Raw genomic sequence first — 18,866 nt, 5'->3', positions numbered from 1 at the left:
AGGAGGTCTTAATCTACGTTTGGCAGTGGAGTGGGTGATGAGAAATAAAGTTCCATTTTCTCCTTATAGAGGCAATGGGAAGAAAATTGAGATCGGGGGTCGAGGCGGTGAGGTCCAATTGGGAGTGGGTCGGGTCCTTGTCCGTTCGGCGGCCCTCCTCTAAACGTGGGCATGATTCAATATTTTCACGGATGAGACACCACTTTACTTGCTTTGCTTTGTACAATCTAATCACATCATTCCCATATACCATAAAGTGCCCTCTTCATATGATCAGAATCATCTCGCACTCATCTCCTCATCACTTGGGCTTTCTACCTAAACACAAACACAACACTACTTGGGCCTTTCTTCTTCTTCCGCCTCTTTCCAAATACTATCCCAATTTTTGTTCGGCCCGTTTCACAATAAAACAGCCAATCATTCTTCAAACTTTCACATGCCATCAAAGTTGCCTAATCTCAAATAAAACCTACGAAAACAAAACACTCGAGACATTATTTCAGAATGTGTAAGCCGATGAAGTCATCGAACTAAAAAGGTCCATCTCGACTTCTAGACCAATCAACCAATCCTTTGCAAGTCCATTATGAAAGAAGATGTGAAATGTCTTCCCTACAAACTCTACGCTTTAAGCATCAATCTATCCATAATAAACATGAAATCATAACTCTCTATTGACATATGAATAATATGATTGAGCTAGAAATCGTAATATCTATCATTCAAATCTACTAACCCTTAATTAGTAAAAAAGAAAAAAAAAAAAACTTTTCATGTTCATTTAGATTTATAATTATTATTTTTATATTTATCGATGTTTTATACAAAATTAAATGTAGACATGTAAACAAGTCTTATATAGCTGTATTTAATTGGGAGTCCCTATCAAGAGTGGGTCCATATTTTACATTCAACTTTAAAAAAGTGTTTAAAGAAAATTTCCCTCTACTTCTCCATTTCTTTGACCAAATTCCAAACTTTGCTCTTTTTTTTTTAGAACTTTTTTTCAAGTTGTTGTATAATTGGATTGAAGTAAATTGTCTCCTCATTCATAAAGTTTTTCTTTGCTTGATGACTTTTCTTTTATTTATTTGATATATACTTACGAAAACGATATTACTAAATCAAAACATATATATTTATAGCATACAATCAACTATATTGTTGCATAAACTTAATTTACCTTTCATTATATTTAAACCATCTATGAAATTTGGTTGTATCAAAATATTTTGAGTTCATTATATTATATTTGAAAACAAGTTTTACGTTTTAAAAAATAAATTATAACGATCATTTTTAGTTTTATAAAATTATTTTAATTATAGATATTAAATGATTTGAAATCATGTTGATTTAGAACCATTTGTAACCAGGAAAAGTTTAGATTCAAAATTAAATTCAAACCTCACAATTATGAATGAATTTGGTTTAATTTTGTAAATTTAATATGTCCAAATTGAGTGTTCCCAATAAAGAATTAATCAATGGTGGACTTAGGTTTCCTTTGGATGATAATACACATATTAAAGATGTAAATTTTGTCACTCATCACTGACTTTCAATTTTTGAATAATTATATAATGTGAAAGCTGAGGACCGACAACTGTGACCTTTCTTCATTTCTTCATTTTTAAATTTTCTAAAGTCAATAACTTTGTACAATTGATCATTTTATCAAAATTAAATAAGAAAAATGGCTCCACCTATACAATACTATACTTTATTCAACTCTCTATACTCTACCTCAAAATTAATTCTCAATAAATCGTTTACTTCACTTTTAAATCCTCTACTGTTTAATTTACTTTAATTTTCTCATTCAATTTATTTGTAATTGCATTATTATAAAAATATATATACTTTTGATGAATTAATTATCAAAAGAGAGATATAGAATTATACGTACCTGATTAAATTTTTTTCGTCTTAATTATATTCCCAAGGATGGGATTTTGATTCATATAATAAAATATAGGTCTTTTTCATTATTGGAGTTTTCATATGCTGAGTTGGATTATATAATGTGGTTTTTAAAATATTGTTGTCAAATCTGAATGATAGTTGGCCAACTTAAAATGATGTTATATATATATATATAGATTGATGATGAACTCAATTCAAATGTAAATAATGTAATGGATTATATAAAAGTTCAATTGATTTGAGTTGCTTTTAGTGTTTTATTTCAAAACGTATTTAGAGATAATTGAAGTATTGAAAAGCTTTTAAGGATTTCTATTTGTTTACTTACACACATTAAGTTAATTAAGACAGTAATTGTATTTTACAATTTTTTATAAAAGAATAATATTTTATCGAGGGTTATTCTAGTAAGACCTAAAGCCTATGGATATGTCAAAGTTCAAGGAAACTAAGAGGCGACATGGAGAAACACGCACGAGTTTCAAAAAGAAAAAACAGAGTTTTAATTAGCTGAAGACTGATCAAATAATCGAGAGCACATCCGTCCAATGCTAAAACCAACTCGACAAGCTTAATGTTGGCAACGACCCCAACTTATCGAACCTAGAATCAGTATGACACCATCGACAATAATACATGTACGTAACTAGAGTATGGAACCCTTGATTCAAGCAACCATCTTCATACCGCCAATGTTACAAATAACCAAAGACAAGTGTTAAAGGAATAACCTACATAAATAGTATTCATTTGACGATTTTAAAAGAGAGTGAATAATCTCTAAAAGAGAATCATGATCTTATTTCTTTTATATTTATATATATAGTTAAACCGCATCAAATTGTGATATGACTCAAAATATCTATTATAAAGGTCAAGTCCGATCCAAACGAGACTAACAATAACAAAATAAACGCATATGAGACCCAACTGCCACTCAATTCCAGAGTTGAGCTGATTATTTTGTATAAATAACTTCACCGTAGGTGTGAAAATAGAGTTTATTATCAATAAAATAAATGAAAGTTTCTTTCAATGTGTATGATTTTCTTTTAGTGCAGTTGCTTTCCTAATCCATTCAAACAACTAAATGTATATATATATTTGATAATATAAAGAAAAATCAACAAAGCCCAAGTCATTGATAAATAAAAAAAGGGGTTTAAAATTAATAGAAAATCGCAATCAATCGAGAATAGAACAAGAGATATGGATTGAATCAAAGACTACTAATAACTTAATTTTGTAAAATAACGAAATTGAAAAGGAAACCCTAAAATGATAATGAATAAAAATTAGGAAAATGAAGCCATTTTGGTTGACCCAATAAATGCGAAAAAATAAAATAACTTAAGAAGGAAAATAATAAATGCATGGAGCCATGAAATGCGTGGGTGAATTATAACCTCATCAGAGATGGTCGGCGCCAGCCATGCAAACTACACGCATCGTTTTTGACAATTTATTTTTTTCCTTTTCATCTAACCAAAATTATATATATATATATATATGAATTCTTTTTAAAGTATATAGGGAATTAAAAACATTTTTTTTCTCCAAATTTACATAATGTCTAAGGTCTCTTTCGATCTTAAACCCTAACTAATCTCATTTACCAAGGTTTCTTTGCTCATTTTAATTTACTCTCATTATTCTAATTTCCATTTTATGAAGATTTAATGGATTTTAAACATAACATTTCAATGATTATCAAAATTATATTTGTGGCTTCCAATTACATTTGGTATTTACTTTCGTTTAGAAAAATAAAAATAATAACTTGTGAACACACTCCAATGAATTAATAGACAAATGAATGCACAAGGTTGACACCATTAAATACCCATCTCAGAACTTATTCAAATTAAAAAAGATAAGGAAAATAGGTCCAAAAAAAATTTACCCTCGATTGATTCTAATTATTCTTTTTGAACAATTTTATTTTGGTTTAAGATTTATATGGTGAATTAGTTGGTTTTGTATTTTCCAAGATGTTGGGAAAGGTTATAGTTTGTCTTTGTGCTTTTAACTTCAACCAATTACATATAAACCTCTTTCATTCATTTCATATCCTCTCCCCAATGTTTCTCTTTTTTCCGTGTTTTGACTTTTTTTTTTAAATCTCGAATTTCCGTGTGTTGACCTTTTTTCTTTATTGTCATCATCGATATCATCAACTTGTCTTTACACCTTCTCTTCCCTCATTTATATTCTTCTAAACTCCCCATTCCCATCTTCAAGAATTCCACACACAGTTCCTCCATTTTAATTCAGTTCAGTTCCAGAAAAACAAAGAGATCAGATGAAAATGGAAGATCATTTAGAAGAAAATGGTGAAATTGAAGTCCCTTCCTATTTCCTTTGTCCAATTTCCCTTCAACTCATGAGAGATCCAGTCACTATCTCCACCGGTATCACTTACGATCGTTCCAGCATTGAAATGTGGCTTTTTTCATTCAACAAAACTGTTTGTCCCATTACTAAGCAACCCTTATCATCCGATCCTGATTTACTTACCCCCAATCATACTCTTCGTCGTTTGATTCAATCTTGGTGTACGCTCAATGCTTCTAATGGAATTGAAAGAATTCCAACTCCAAAGTCTCCTATTGACAAAACCCATATTGCCAAAATCCTTAAACAAGCTCAAAGTTTCCCTGATTCCACCCATAAATGTCTCCTTGCTCTTAAAGCTATTGCCTTGGAGAATGAGAGAAATCGCAATCTTGTGGCTCAATCTGATGGGGCTTTTGATTTTCTAGCTATGGTTATCAAGAGTGGTGGTAGTAATAATATTGCTTCTATTGAGTTAGCTGTGGAAATTCTCTTTCATATCAAATCCTCTCAAACCCATCTCAAGAATCTCGTAAATGGTGATGTTGATTTTATTAACTCTCTTACTTTTGTTCTGCAAAATGGGAATTGTCAATCTAGAGCTTACGCGGTAATGTTGCTTAAATCAAGCTTGGAACTTGCTGATCCAATTCGTTTGATGAGTATTGAGAGGGAACTTCTTAGAGAAATTGTTCGTGTGATCCATGATCATATTTCTCATCAAGCATCGAAATCGGCGTTGAAGGTTCTCGCTGAGGTTTGTCCGTGGGGGAGGAATCGTGTGAAGGCAGTCGAGGGTGGTGCAGTTGGGGTGTTAGTGGAGTTGCTTCTGAATTCGACCGAGAGGCGGTGGTCGGAGTTAGGATTGGTGATTCTGGATCAGCTTTGCGGGTGTGCGGAGGGGCGGGAGAAGCTCGTGGCACATGCGGCTGGGCTTGCGGTTGTGTCTAAGAAAATACTTAGGGTTTCGGCCATGGCGAGTGATCGTGCAGTGAGGATATTGTCATCGATTTGTCGGTTTTCGGCATCGGCGAAAGTGATGCAAGAAATGTTGGAGGTTGGGGTGGTGGCAAAGCTGTGTTTAGTATTGCAAATGGATTGTAGTATGAAGACAAGGGAGAAGGCAAGAGATACACTAAAGTTGCATTCTAGGGTTTGGAGTAATTCTTCTTGTATTCCTCCACATTTGTTGTCTGCTTATCCATCCACTTGATCCCTTCTTTGTTCTTCTTTCTTCATTTTTCTTTTCTTTACATGTAGAAACATTGAACACATAGATTATTGATATGAGCAAAAATTGCTTACAAATTAGGGATTTTAAAAATATTTGACAATTGAAAAGAATTCATATACCATTTAATTTTCCGTTTTCTATTCTAAGTATTTTGAATCATGTTATGAGTGAGTATATGGGTAGCGACTATGTTGGTGTTAAAATTTTAACAGTAAAAATATGTATACAATCCTTTCAATACAACAATTGTAAATTTGTAATGCAAAGAACAATTGTAAATTTGTAAATTTGTAATGCAAGGAGAGGTTGTAAAGATAATAAAAAGATCAACATCAATGTGATGCTTACTACATAAGTTTCGTGGGTTACTTAAAGTTAGCGGAGAAAGCAATGTAGCAAGTAGGAAAATTTTGGTTGTGAGTGGACCATCCTTTCTGTAGAGCCATGTAGAGCCATCATGCATATTGGTATTTATAAGTATAGTTGACTTGTGGCCTTTTTCCGATAGCTCCCTAGTTTTATTAGGATTAATGTTAAATTTTGATTATGTCCTTTGGTCTAAGATCATTCCTAGCAAATTTTTATTCTTAGAATCATAGGCAAAATTGTGTACATTTATCATAAAAAATATCTAGATTATTGTTCTTGTTAGCATATGTGGTTAATTATATACTAAATTTTTGTTTGGTAAATTCATGGTATCACATCATATCATAAGTTATCTAGAACACGATATCTATTCTAGTGTATTCATTAGTTAACCATACTATTGTTAAATAAGTGTACATATACAAAAGCTATAAATCATCTAAAATGTCATATTTTTGTGTTCATCTAATAATCACCACTCTTCACCTACAAGTCCAATCCATAAGTATATATCAATATTTTGGAAGTACTCTAAATATAGTAAAACTTATTAAACTAAAAAACGTTGTATCAATGGTATAGTCTATAACTAATAGACATGCTAAATTTAAAATTTATATTGTGTCTCTACTACTATATTAGACATAATTGTTATGAGTTATTTCTATTCGGCTCATATAATCTCGTTAGTTAGGGCCCGTGTAAGCACTGAAGAATGGGCCGGCCCAATTTTGGCCGAATAACTGAAGTCCAAATGTAAGACACTCTCTACTTTCAGTTTTAAACCCATCAAGCCCATAATCACGGCCCGGTTTCTGATCCACAAAGAAAATGCAGGTCCAATTCCGCTACGACCCAATAAGCCAGCCCATTAAGAGAAAAAGAAAAAAACAGTTGTAATGTCAAATTTTCAAATAATAATTTAACTCTCCAAACAACAATTACCAACTCAACTCAACTAAACGCTATACTTGCATCATACATTAAACACCCGTAGAATAAGTAGCTAAGTTTAAAATAGATGTATAAATATGTGTGTAATTTCTTTTATATATATATAGAACTATACAAAGACAATTGCTCAATTTGAATTTGGTTTAGTAAATAAACATACACATCACCATACTTATTTAAACCACAAAACTCAAATGTATGATTCTTTCGTATAAAGTATTAAATATTATTAATTATAATTCATCACTTAAATATACTAACAATAACCTTACAAACTTTTAACTTTAAAGTGTTATCAAAATTATAACCGATGAAAATTTTAACATAAATACTTCAATGAAGCTTACCTTCCTGTAACTTTTTTCAATTGAGTGAGTTGCATAAAGATGAGTAGCGTCACATAAGCGGAGTATTGTAATGTAAGGTTAGTTTGGAAGGGAAGGAGGGGGTGACCCTCCATGTGAGGATGTAATATAGTAAGAAGGCAAAGGAACAGATAATCCCCACATTATTGAATGTATATTATTATGTTTTCTTCCAATGCCAATCTGTCAACTCATCAAAGTTGAATAAAACCCATTTTTTCTTCACTCTCGATTCGACTTCACACCCAAATCCCCACTTTTTTTTATTTGTAATTTTTCGTCTTTTTCCATTTCTATTAACCATATATATCCCTTTGCTTACTCATTAATTATTAAAATTTGTTACAACGTATTATCACATCCATAATCACATTATTAATCACTTTAATTATATTCATTATTAAACATAACACAGTACAACTCCCCCACTAATAATAATACTCTCTCTGTCGGCCCTCTTCCCTATCTCATCTCATCTCATCTAATTAATTCTTAACAAACCACTTATAAATCAATTAAGAGAAGACCAATTATTGTTATTATCATTGTATACATACATATGACTAATGAGTGTTGGATACAATTTTCATTTCAATTTATTCCACTTCATATATAATTTGTATTTGGAGATGCAAAATTCTAAGGATAAGTCCTAATCAAAATCATTCTCTCTATTTTTCTTTTCTTATTCATATTTTCTAAAGTATCAAAAAATAAAGAGAAAAGAATTAAGAGTGAAGAAGGAAGGATGACCTATACTTACCCCAATGTTGGTGGTCTCCCATTGATATTAGGGCATGTAAAAGTTAAATATAGAAAACATATTGTCTATCAAAATGGTACTTGAATCATGTGTTATACGGCATAGGGTCTCTATACATGAGGTCAAAATTGTTAGTATAGTTTTTTCTTTTTGTACTTTTGATATAGTTGTTAGTTACAGCGGTGTGTCTAAAACAAACAAAGTTATTATCCGGAATTTTGTACTCTTCGGTCGAAATAGTATAGGTTAGAATATCATTTTATTTATTTGGTTAAAATTTTTTAAGAGTTTAGTTCTAAGAAGCGAACTTCAATTTAGAAAAACTTCTACAAGCTCTCAACTCATAAGTAGTCATCAAATTTAAAATTAATACTTTATGGTTTAACTTTTCAAATTATTAAAAAGCTTCTATATTAGCAATTCCTAAGATCTAAAATGTACAAATCTAACATATTATTTTCTATTCTTTTTTTATAATATGTGGGATGGAAGAACAAAACCACGTTAGAGTAACAATATATATAACATTGTTAAAATTATCAAGTCTTTAATAACTATTAACATCATAGCTCTTCTTTTGTTCAAGTTATATGCTCATTGCAATTTTGGAATGGTATCATGTTAAAATTACTTTAAACCAAAATTAATTGCTGGTACTTTTAGTTTTTATATCACTAACAGGTGCTTGGAACAACGATGTAAAATTATAATAACCACATCTTTTCGCAATGAATATTATTTAAAAAAATTCAATTACTTAGCGTAAACATTATTTAAAAAACTCATAATTTGTTACCGTTTTATTATTTGACATTTATCATTTTTTTTTAAAAAAATTTGTGATAGTATTTATTAATTTCGTTATCAAACTAAAGTAATTTAATTTACACCTCAAAACATACTGTTATAATCCAAAATAAAATAATTTATACCCAAACACAAAATATTGCAACTCAACTACAATAATCTTAGACTATTAATAGCTCGCCTTTTACCCTAAACACTCCCCAATATGTTAATGGAAAAAAACCTAAGTATGCAGTTGGGATACATCAATATATTTTATGTGCATCTCCAACCTACCCTAGCGATATATTGTCACGTGATAACTTGATTTTTGAAAAAAAAACAATAATAATTCTTTTCAAGAAGGGGTGTTGAGAATCCTGTAATAGAAAAACTAAGGGACCTTAAATTTCTTACAAGATAGATGAGTTATTTCATTTATTGTCAGTTAGTATTGAGATGAATCAAACCTCATACTATCACATATGGTCTTAGAGTCCAAATGGGTATTCGATTCAATAAAATGAAATTGAGATTCAATCAAATTGGTGAATCCAAAAAGAAGCGTCATTTTACTCAATGTTATTTGATTTTGAGATGAAAGATGATGCTATTAAATAGAAAATATATAATGAGGTTTTGTCTAGGCTATACCTAATTATTTCTCTATGTTGATATTAAATTAAGATCATATTAGATGAGATTAAGAAAATACAATCTTAATGATGTAATTAGAAAAGCTAAGGCCATAGACTTCATCTCAATACACTACGAAACTACCATATATAAAAGGAGTTGTGTGAGAAAAATCTTCACACACACTCACTTTGTCTCTACATTTTTAGTAAATATGGTTGTTTTTTTTCCTTTGATAGAACACCCTTATTTAAAAGAAGGTTGTTTTACGTCAAATAAGTACTAGTGCATCAATTCACGTATGAGTTAGGATAAATTCAAACATTGTATCAATAAATTAAAACTTTCTTTCCATTTTTGGATTTAAATTTTGTTGAAGATCCAACAAATTAATCGAATTCAATATTAATTAAGGAATTAGAAATGGCTTCATAGTGATTTGAGTCTTTGTAACATCTTGCCCTAATTCCATTATTAACTCACCAACTGATTAACCTAAAATATTTTGCTAATGACTTATGATATAGATTTAATAATATATCAAGACACTAATATTTGAATTACATTTGTATCCACAAATGAGTTGTGGTTTTGATGATATGTTCTAAAGGTACATACAAAAAAATCATATGAAAATGTTGGAGTATATGATGTTTTTTTGTATTTTATGTTAGGTTATAATATTCATCATTTCATGAAACTTTACTGTTAAATACGGTATCAAAGCTCATAAAAGCTCAAATGGATATCAAATCCAATAAAAAAAAATGAAAACGGATCAAGATCATTGAGACACCATAGAATATGTTGAGAATCTCACATTAAAAAAAACAAGAGAACTTACGCCCCTAATTTTCTCTCGTTGCTAATTCATTTTAACACAAAACCATATACTATCACTTTGAAAGAAACAAAAAAAAAGGGGGGTTTTCTTAGAGAGAGTTACACAAAATTTAAAAGAAAATTAAAACACATGGTGGTTGAGACAAGAGAGACAAAATAAATCTAAAAAGAAAAAAAGAGGAATTTTCATTTAGAAAATTTAGAGATTTGAGACATAAAATATTTCAAGATAAATGGTAGATAGGAATTAAATAGATGTATATTATTCCATAAGATCGATTATAATTTAAAATTTTTGTTTATATCTACAAAAATATCTTTGTGTCTACCTTTTATAAAACTAAAAATGGTTTATGTAATTACTACCTTAAAAAAATTTATGAATACAAAAAGTTAAAATAATATTTGTTTATTATGAAGTATGTTTACATTAAACATAATGACTAATTTTGATAAAAGTGATAAGCAGTATGATTATTTCATAATGAACATATGATGAGTAGCTTTTAGCATTATTATTGGACGTTGCATGGTTTCATACATATATATGCATGTGCATATACTCTTTCTTTTACGTCCCTATAAAATAAAATAAATCAACCAAAAAGAAAGGAAGAGTACAAATGATTAAACTAAAATTAATTAATGATTTCTCCACACTAATATTTATTTGTTCTTTCAATATCTACTTAATTATTACTGAAGGTGTGTGTGACATTTTATATATATAGTACAAATTAAGTTCGTCCCATATAAAATATGAAGAAGTAAGCAATTAAAAGTGTATATATATAAATACATACACATAAAAATATATGGTCCTATATACTGAAAAAGTATGCTTTTTATAGGGTTGACGTTCATGCAACAAAATCAGGCAATAACTGGGCGGCGAACCTTTTGGTGGTTTGCATATCGACGTGGTCGTAGGAGGGCGGGGCAGTGGGATTGACGTCGGAGAAATCGGGTGGTCCAGGATGATGATTGGTGATATCAAGCCTTGATGATCTACCTAAGTGAAGGTTTTGGTTGGAAGAGAGATGATGGTAATTTGTTTGGTTGGGTGAAAGTGAGAGATGATCTGAATTGTTATGAGGAAGGGCAAGAGTGAGAGAGACACCATTTGCATGAAACCTTGGAGTTAAAAGCTCTGAATTGAAAGTTGATCCAATTTCACCAACTGGGAATGAGTTGGAATTAACAATATCAATGTCTCTTAGAAGCATGGATTCTGAGGAAGGGTTTTCTGAGACAACGTTGTTGTTGTTGTTTGTCGTCGTGATGGCGGCGGTGGTAGTGGTTGTTCTTGGTTTTTTGGGAGTTGAAAGGAGGATGTTATTGTCAGAGGACGGTGGTACGAGGCTGAAACCGCCACCCACGGTTGTCGATCCTATTCCTAAGATTGAGGAGGATGAGATCGAAGAATGGGAAGGGTTGTTGTTCATCAAATTTTCTGTCTTGGAATACTGTGGATCATTATGAGTACGATTATTGTTGTTGTTATTTTGATGTTGTGATCCTCCTCCTCTAATCATGTCTTGGGAATCCCCATTTTGCTCTTGCTCTTTGATTTCCTCCAAATACATTTCCTCAACCATTGGCTTCCATAGACGAACTCTTGCATTTATAAACCAATTTGATACCTGCCAAAAAGAATTCAATACACATATATAAGATTCAATTTCACTGTAAAACTCAATTATATGAATGAATGTTTAGATGCATCTTACATCAAACTGTCAAATTACAAGTTGTTAACTGCATAACAACTTTTTTTTTCTTTTAAGATTTTGTCTTATGTGAGTGAAGAGATCGAATATATGAAAATGAGTCCAATACAAACGGCCTGTAAGTATTATCCAAATTTGAAATATTTTTTCGTGAGTGATTTTTGACATGCATGCATCCAACAATTTACAACTACTACCTCACAAACTTTATCCATTTCAAAATGGATTCACAATTGAATTTTCAATGTGTAGTTTTTACATGTATTGTTTCAAGATGTTGAGAACGTACAAATGAATTAGTACATTTTTGTATAAAAATTAATTTAATAATTTAGTGAGATGCACGTAGATAAATATTTTTTATAGACAGTTTAGAAAACTCGGACGGATTCTTTTTAATATATTTTCACAAAGGAAAACAAAAATTGAACATACATACTTGGCTTCTTGTGAGACCAGTTTGTTTAGCAAGAATGATCTTATCAGAATCCTTAGGATACCTAAAAGAAATAATATAGAAACTATGTTAGTAATTCATATACAAAAATATGTTGATTAAAAAAGAAATTAAAAAAAGAAGACTTACGGGTGAAGGAAATGTTCAAAGAGCCAAGCACGAAGAACAGAAACAGCACGTTCAGGCAAACCTCTTTGAGGTCTCCAAGTATTATGTTGAATCATTCCCAATTGTTGAAGGGCTCTTTGTTGCCTTAAATGATGATCGACATATCTCAATCTTGATGATGATGTTGTTGATGATCCTTCCATTTTTGACGAACCCAACCAATTCTCTTGATCTTCTCCTAAGCTTTTTCCTGTTGCTTTGATTTGTCCACATATTGCATCTTTTAAGCACCTGAACTGCTTTGAAATCGTTTCGAGGGCCAGTGATGCGTACGATTTCGCTGACCCCAAACCTGCTGCTTGCTCGAAACAACTCACTACTCCTCGTATTTGTTGGTGGTATTGTTTATACTTCTGCTCCACCTAATTCATTTTGAAAATCAATGATCAGTATGAGAAATAATATACAACTCATCTTTCTAAAATTAATCGTCGAATCGCACGAAATAAATATCATGAAGAGTTTTACTTTACGGTACTTGTTTTGACATGACACTCCAAAAAGGGTTCAAACATGACTCTTTTTTTTTTTATGTAATAATTCTTAGTTTCGAAATATTATTCAACGAGACAAAATCATGTTAGTTTAATACTCTATTCTTTATGTTTTACTTTTTACGATGGTAAATTTTATCATTAATTAACCATGTTGGAAGGAGACTTTTTTGTGTCACTCACTTTAACTTTTAGGTCTAACAATATCAAACACTATATAGTTTGAATCTTTTTTAGTGTAAAAATTGAAGTTGAGAATGAACATACAAACCTTAATAAACTATGAAGTGATTTGTTTTTAATTTTATGCAATTGGATGAATGAGATGAGGGAATTAGTTATTGAAAATGAAAGGATCGGACTACCATATTAATTCATCCAACACCAAAGGGTAGAAGTAATTAGTTAATTAAAGATGTTTAATTAACTAATTACGTCCAACATTCACAATTAAGAAAACAAAACAAAATGTTCAATTCTTTTAGAATAATAAAAAGAACAGTTTTTTCCTTTTTTTTTGTACCTCATCAAGCATTCCAATAAGCTTAGCTTTTTTCATCTGAAGGTCCTGTCTTTGAGCAGTACTAAGCTCAGCAACAGACTTGGAAGTAGTTTCACCGCCACCGGTGGTGGCGGAAGAACCTCCACCAATGGTAGTCGTTGATTCTCTCTTCATCTTCATCTTATCCTTTGTCCCATCCCCAAATTTGTCGGTTTTAAAATTTGCTTTACCAACATGAACTACTTCATCCAAAAGTTCTTGAGCCGCTTTCAAATACTTAGACCCCAATATCACACTCTGAACCCCCGTTATCCCACTCGACACCACCGACACCGACGTCCCCGAATTCCCTGACACCCGAATTTCCTCCCCACTCGGAGCACCACCGCCACCGCCTCCGCCTCCGCCACCGCCTTGTATCTCCTGCTCAGCCGATAACGTCCGATACAAAGACTGTTGGGAAGAGAGGCTTAAGGACAAACTCTGTTGAGCTGTCGGGCGACGGAAGGTCAAATCGGCGGAGTCGGCATGGAGGGGTTGTTGGTGGTGTTGGTGTTGTTGGTCTACAGGAGCCCATAGATTGTAGTGGAGGCGATGAGGATGGAGGGTTGTTGAGATTTCGTGATAGGAAGGACGGAGAGGGTCGGTGGTGGGGAGAGGAATTCCGACGAAGTGGTTGTTGGAAGGCGGGGGGTGAGGGAGAGTGGAAGGGTTAAGCGCGTGAGTTGATGAAGGGTTGAGAAAAAGCATATTATGAGAAGATTGAGAGTGGGTGTCAGAGTAAGGTACGTAGTTTGGGTTCATAAGGTAAAGAGTGTGAATTCCGTCAGAATTGTTTTGGATTTCTGAACCACCGTGGAAGTACGTCGCCATCTTAATCAAAGACTGCGGCGGCGCCGCCGGTGGCGGTGTCAGCGGTGTTCTTTTCCAGAGAATTTGTCAGTTCTTCGTACAAAAAAAAAAAAATCTTTCTTTCTTCTTTAAAAATAAAAAATAAAAACCCAGAAGAAAACTAAAAACCAACAAACCAAAAACACAAAGAAATAGAGAGAAAAATCTTTTCTTTCTTTTTTTTTTGGGTATAAGAGAATATAATTGACTTTGATGGGCTTTACCCCACGTTGCTTCTTCACAAATAGATGAAGTTTGTAATTGTAATTAAGAGTCCTGAAAAATGAAATTAGTTAAATCAAAACAAAAATTTATCATAATAATTAATTAGTAATAAAGCACATAAAAAAAAATGGTTATCATAAGAAGAAGAAACGGATCTAATATTATTCTTCAAAAAAGCAACTCTTTAATTCATTCAAAGAGAAAAAGAAAGAAAGGAAGAAAGAAAGAAAGAAAGAAAGAAGAAGAAGAATATGAAGCTTAATGTTCTCTGATTATATATAGACAGAAAAATTAAATTAAATTAAGAGAAATTGAAAAATACAACAAATATACACACACACACACACACATATTTTCCTTACCCTTTGGCAATAAAAAAGAAAAACATACCTAAATATTCAAACTCTCTATTGTCAGAACTCAATCTTCCTATCAGCTTTAATTTTCTATATTATTTTTTTTTTTCTTCACTTTTATGAAAACGATAACACAATATTATATTTATTGTATGGGAAGACAGATACATGGGGTTGTTTTGTTAAAGCCCCACACCCACCATAAAGTAGTGAGATTGTTTTATCTTTTTAAGAAATTAAGATTAATAGAAATTTAATTGATTCCTGATCAATAGTTTACATTTTAATTAATCTAGATTAGATGGATATGTTTTTAATCTTAACCATGGATTTTTTTTTTTCCTTTTTTCTTTTTGGGATTGTCCAGGTGACTTGACCTCCATTTTGTGAATTGATTTGATGCAAGCACGTTTGATGTAAAAGTATACAGAAAATAATTTGATATTAAGAGAGAGAAAGGGAAAGAAGAAAAAAGAATAGTAAGGAGAGAAACGAGGAAATGTCAATTTCCACTAAGGCCTAATCATGGAGATAAAAAAAAAAAGAGAGAAAAGAAAAAGAGGTCCTCTTGGCTTTAATATAACTTTAAGATATATCTTTCATTTATTCATTCAATTTTCTTTTTATAATTGTGTGGTTGGAGAGATGGGTAAGAGGTGGCCCTAGATATACCATGGGAAAGAGGCAGCCAAAGCCACTCCTTACCCAAAAAAACCCCCCTTTTTTTAATAATTACTACTCTTTATTTATATATATATATATATATATATATATATATATAATATAATATCAACTGCCCTCTTGATCTCTACTCAAACATTAATTACATTATTGATTCTTAATCTTTCACATCTCAATATAGAATTAGACCTTTGTGTGTATATGCCAACACTTTATAATGGAACATAAATATATGTATTTTGTTATAAAATTGTCAAATAAAGGCTGTAAGAAATTATGATGAACAGTAAAGTTAAGATTGAAATCTAGTTTAGTTTATTAATGGTGTGGTAATTACGCTTATGTACGTCTATACAAAGAGAAGAAGCTTAATTAAATAACCATGATTGTAAAAATTTTCGTAGAGTTAAATGGTTTTAATTTAACGAGAAGATGTGTTAAAAGAAAAAAGTGGGATCAAGATGAAGTGCATCGAAGTATATGTATTTTGTTACAAGATCAATACATAAATAAGAAAAAAACTTAGTAGAGATATAACAAAATTTAGGGACGGCTCGTTAATAATGCATTAGTTACGTCAGAAAAACAAAAATAATAGTCAATTTAATTACTATTAGAGAGAAATTCCAAATAATTGATAAAGATTACACAAATTTCTTCAATATGATTAGATGATTTTTTTAAATTAATATGACACTAAAAACGGAATTAAAAGATACATCCACACATCTTAACTAATTAATTAACACATTCTTTAACACCCACCTTTAATGCCAAAGTGAAAATTCATTTATATAACATATTTGAATAAACTACAAAGGATGATAAAAGCCTATGGCTGCTGGTGTAGCTTCTCCCCCCAAAAAAACTATTTTTAACCAAAATAGGCAATGGGGTTTACACAATTGTACTGTGTACTAAACCTCAACCATTAAAAAAGGAAAAAAAACATGAAATAATTTAACCCAAATATCTCTTCGTAAGTATATTGGCCATTATTAGGGTTTGGATATATTCTTCGAAGGTACTCTGACTGTGGATGGACTTTGTTAAGTATATAAAAATCTTTTCTTATGTGTTTATGTCTCTTCTCTTCTCTCTCTTTTTCAATTACATTATTTCACAACAACGTTTGTGAACACTTTTTCATCCGACAGATACTAATGGTCAACAGTTCATAAACATATGTTAATGTAGGGAAAGACTTGTTATCTGTTATGTTAATTATATGTGTCACACCCTCATGATCTCAAGATTTATTTATTTATTTTCAATTTTCACACTATCAATAACTCATCACCCCTTTCCTTATCATTTGAAAAGCTGCTGTCTTTTTACCATCTTATAATAATGTAAGTTTTTTTGCATCCTTTTTGGGATTGTAATGTACTATATATGTCCTTGTTCTAACTAATGATGCCTCTTATGGGTGGAGAGTTTTAAAACCTCTCCTTGATGCCTCTTATAATATCCTCGATATATAACTTTTTGTTCTACCGACGATTGTTTAAAAGATCTTTAGGAATTGTCAAGCATTCTCCGACCTTCGTTTATTTTTATTGTCTCTCCGTTGTCATTTTTTTAAATCGAAAAAGACAAAACTTCTTGCAGAGGAAGTATGAGGATGAGGTTAATGGATTTGAAATATGGAAGAAGGGGGAAGGATATAATAATTTTCTAAAGGGTTTAATTTAAGGACTAAATTGATGATTAAACTCAATAATAATATGGCATGATTGGGTTTACTTGAGAAGGGCCAAAGCAATATTTTGGCTTTAGCTAGTGCAAGAATCTTTAATGGATATGCCTTTTTTAAAGGGCCATTTTTTATGGTTGGAAACAAATCTCCAACTGAAAGAAAGGTGTTAAAGGATAACCTAGATTAGGCCTATTTATTAATTGACCAAATTCTTAAAAATCAGACAAAAAAAGTGGTTGTTTTAATTAATTAATTATTTCTTCCTCTCCTTTCAATGTGTATATATATAATTATTAGACCTTTTAAATAAAAAATAAATAAAAAAACACAAAGACACACACTTTTAATTACTGTTTTCTCTATAATGATTAAAATAAAGTTTTAAATCTTTTTGACGTGTTAATTAGTTTGTTAATTTGTGTGTGGAGTAGCATTAGGGTTATCTGTGATCTTATCCCAACTTTCAACTAATTATTTATTATAATGTTCAGTACTTCACTAAAAAGGCATACGTGTTAATTAATAATTGAGTTTAATGTATATGATTAAATTAAGGATGACAAGTGTGCATAGAGTATTGTATTATTATTATTAGATAAAAGAAAGATAAATTAATTAAGTGAAAAGGATTTGAGTTTGAAAAGTTAATTATGTTGTCGGTAGGCTGATTAAACAAATAATACTTTTAACCTTCTTAGTTTTAGGATCAAACGGCAGTGATGATGCAACAATGGTCGGAAGATCTGATGGCACTTCCAAAACTACGAACACAGCACATGTTCATAATAATAATAATAATCATATTACCATTTTTGAGTTTGATTTTCTGAATGACTAACCAAACATGTTATAATCTTCTCTTTTTTGTGATTGTATATATATATATATATATATATATATATTCATATCATATATATATTGTCAAATGTCACAACCATATGATTTTGATCTCCAAAAAGTACCCACATCTTTTTTTTTTTAAAAAAAAAAGAAATAAAATCGTATGTGACAACATTTTTTTATACTACTTATTATATTTATTTTAGGTTTTTAAGTATTTTATTGGTTAGATTAGACTTTAGTCTATAAAGCTTTATGTTTTTGTTAAGTCCTTGAACCATCACTGTTATGTTAAATAAGTCTATTTGATTAAAAAATTGAAATTAAAAGCAAAAAAGAAATTGAAATTCTTGAAGATCTACTGGTTAATTAGTTCTTAATTACCATTGTTTCTTTCACTCATTTATAAATAAGTAGTAGACATGTATGGTGGGGTACATGTTTAAAGGTATAAGTAATAGGTTAGGTGTTAGATTTTCAAAGAAAATGATACATAAAGATTGAGATAGCAAATATTAAGACACTTTTATATAAAATCTTATCATTTTTATTTCCAATGCAACCATATTTGAGGATGAAAAAGAAGTATTGTTTTTATAATATGGATAAA

The 18,866-nt window shown here is 30.8% G+C and overlaps 2 protein-coding genes across 3 annotated transcripts; one reads left to right on the top strand and one right to left on the bottom strand.

Annotated features, from left to right (window-relative positions):
- Positions 1-4,059: 4,059 nt before the first annotated feature.
- On the top strand, positions 4,060-5,637 carry LOC101203877 (E3 ubiquitin-protein ligase PUB23). Its single transcript, XM_004140218.3, has one exon. The coding sequence runs from the start codon at positions 4,232-4,234 to the stop codon at positions 5,474-5,476; it is 1,245 nt and encodes a 414-aa protein (XP_004140266.2). The 5' UTR covers positions 4,060-4,231; the 3' UTR covers positions 5,477-5,637.
- Positions 5,638-10,829: 5,192 nt separating this feature from the next.
- On the bottom strand, positions 10,830-15,155 carry LOC101220747 (BEL1-like homeodomain protein 1). 2 transcript variants are annotated; one of them, XM_031887552.1, is made up of 5 exons: positions 15,071-15,155; positions 13,586-14,731; positions 12,530-12,930; positions 12,383-12,443; positions 10,830-11,856 (listed from the first exon to the last, which is right to left on the bottom strand). In XM_031887552.1, exons 2-5 carry the CDS (start codon positions 14,435-14,437, stop codon positions 11,074-11,076), a joined length of 2,097 nt encoding a protein of 698 aa, XP_031743412.1. In that variant the 5' UTR covers positions 14,438-14,731; positions 15,071-15,155; the 3' UTR covers positions 10,830-11,073. The 2 variants fall into 2 exon arrangements, with proteins under 2 accessions (XP_031743412.1, XP_011657593.1); XM_011659291.2 differs by lacking the exon at positions 15,071-15,155 and having other exon boundaries at positions 13,586-14,966.
- Positions 15,156-18,866: the final 3,711 nt, after the last annotated feature.

The sequence above is a fragment of the Cucumis sativus genome, chromosome 6 (assembly GCF_000004075.3).
Source record: "Cucumis sativus cultivar 9930 chromosome 6, Cucumber_9930_V3, whole genome shotgun sequence".
Classification (NCBI taxonomy): domain Eukaryota; kingdom Viridiplantae; phylum Streptophyta; class Magnoliopsida; order Cucurbitales; family Cucurbitaceae; genus Cucumis; species Cucumis sativus.
Note: the sequence above shows the minus strand (reverse complement) of the source record. Positions and strands in the feature narration are given on the sequence as shown.

Coding starts and splice junctions, on each gene's coding strand:
- LOC101220747 (XM_031887552.1), bottom strand. CDS start 14,437: ATGGCGACGTACTTCCACGGTGGTTCAGAAATCCAAAACAATTCTGAC. Junction 12,931..13,585: donor TTATTGGAATGCTTGATGAG/GTACAAAAAAAA, acceptor AAAATGAATTAG/GTGGAGCAGAAGTATAAACA. Junction 12,444..12,529: donor TTTGAACATTTCCTTCACCC/GTAAGTCTTCTT, acceptor TATTTCTTTTAG/GTATCCTAAGGATTCTGATA.
- LOC101203877 (XM_004140218.3), top strand. CDS start 4,232: ATGAAAATGGAAGATCATTTAGAAGAAAATGGTGAAATTGAAGTCCCT.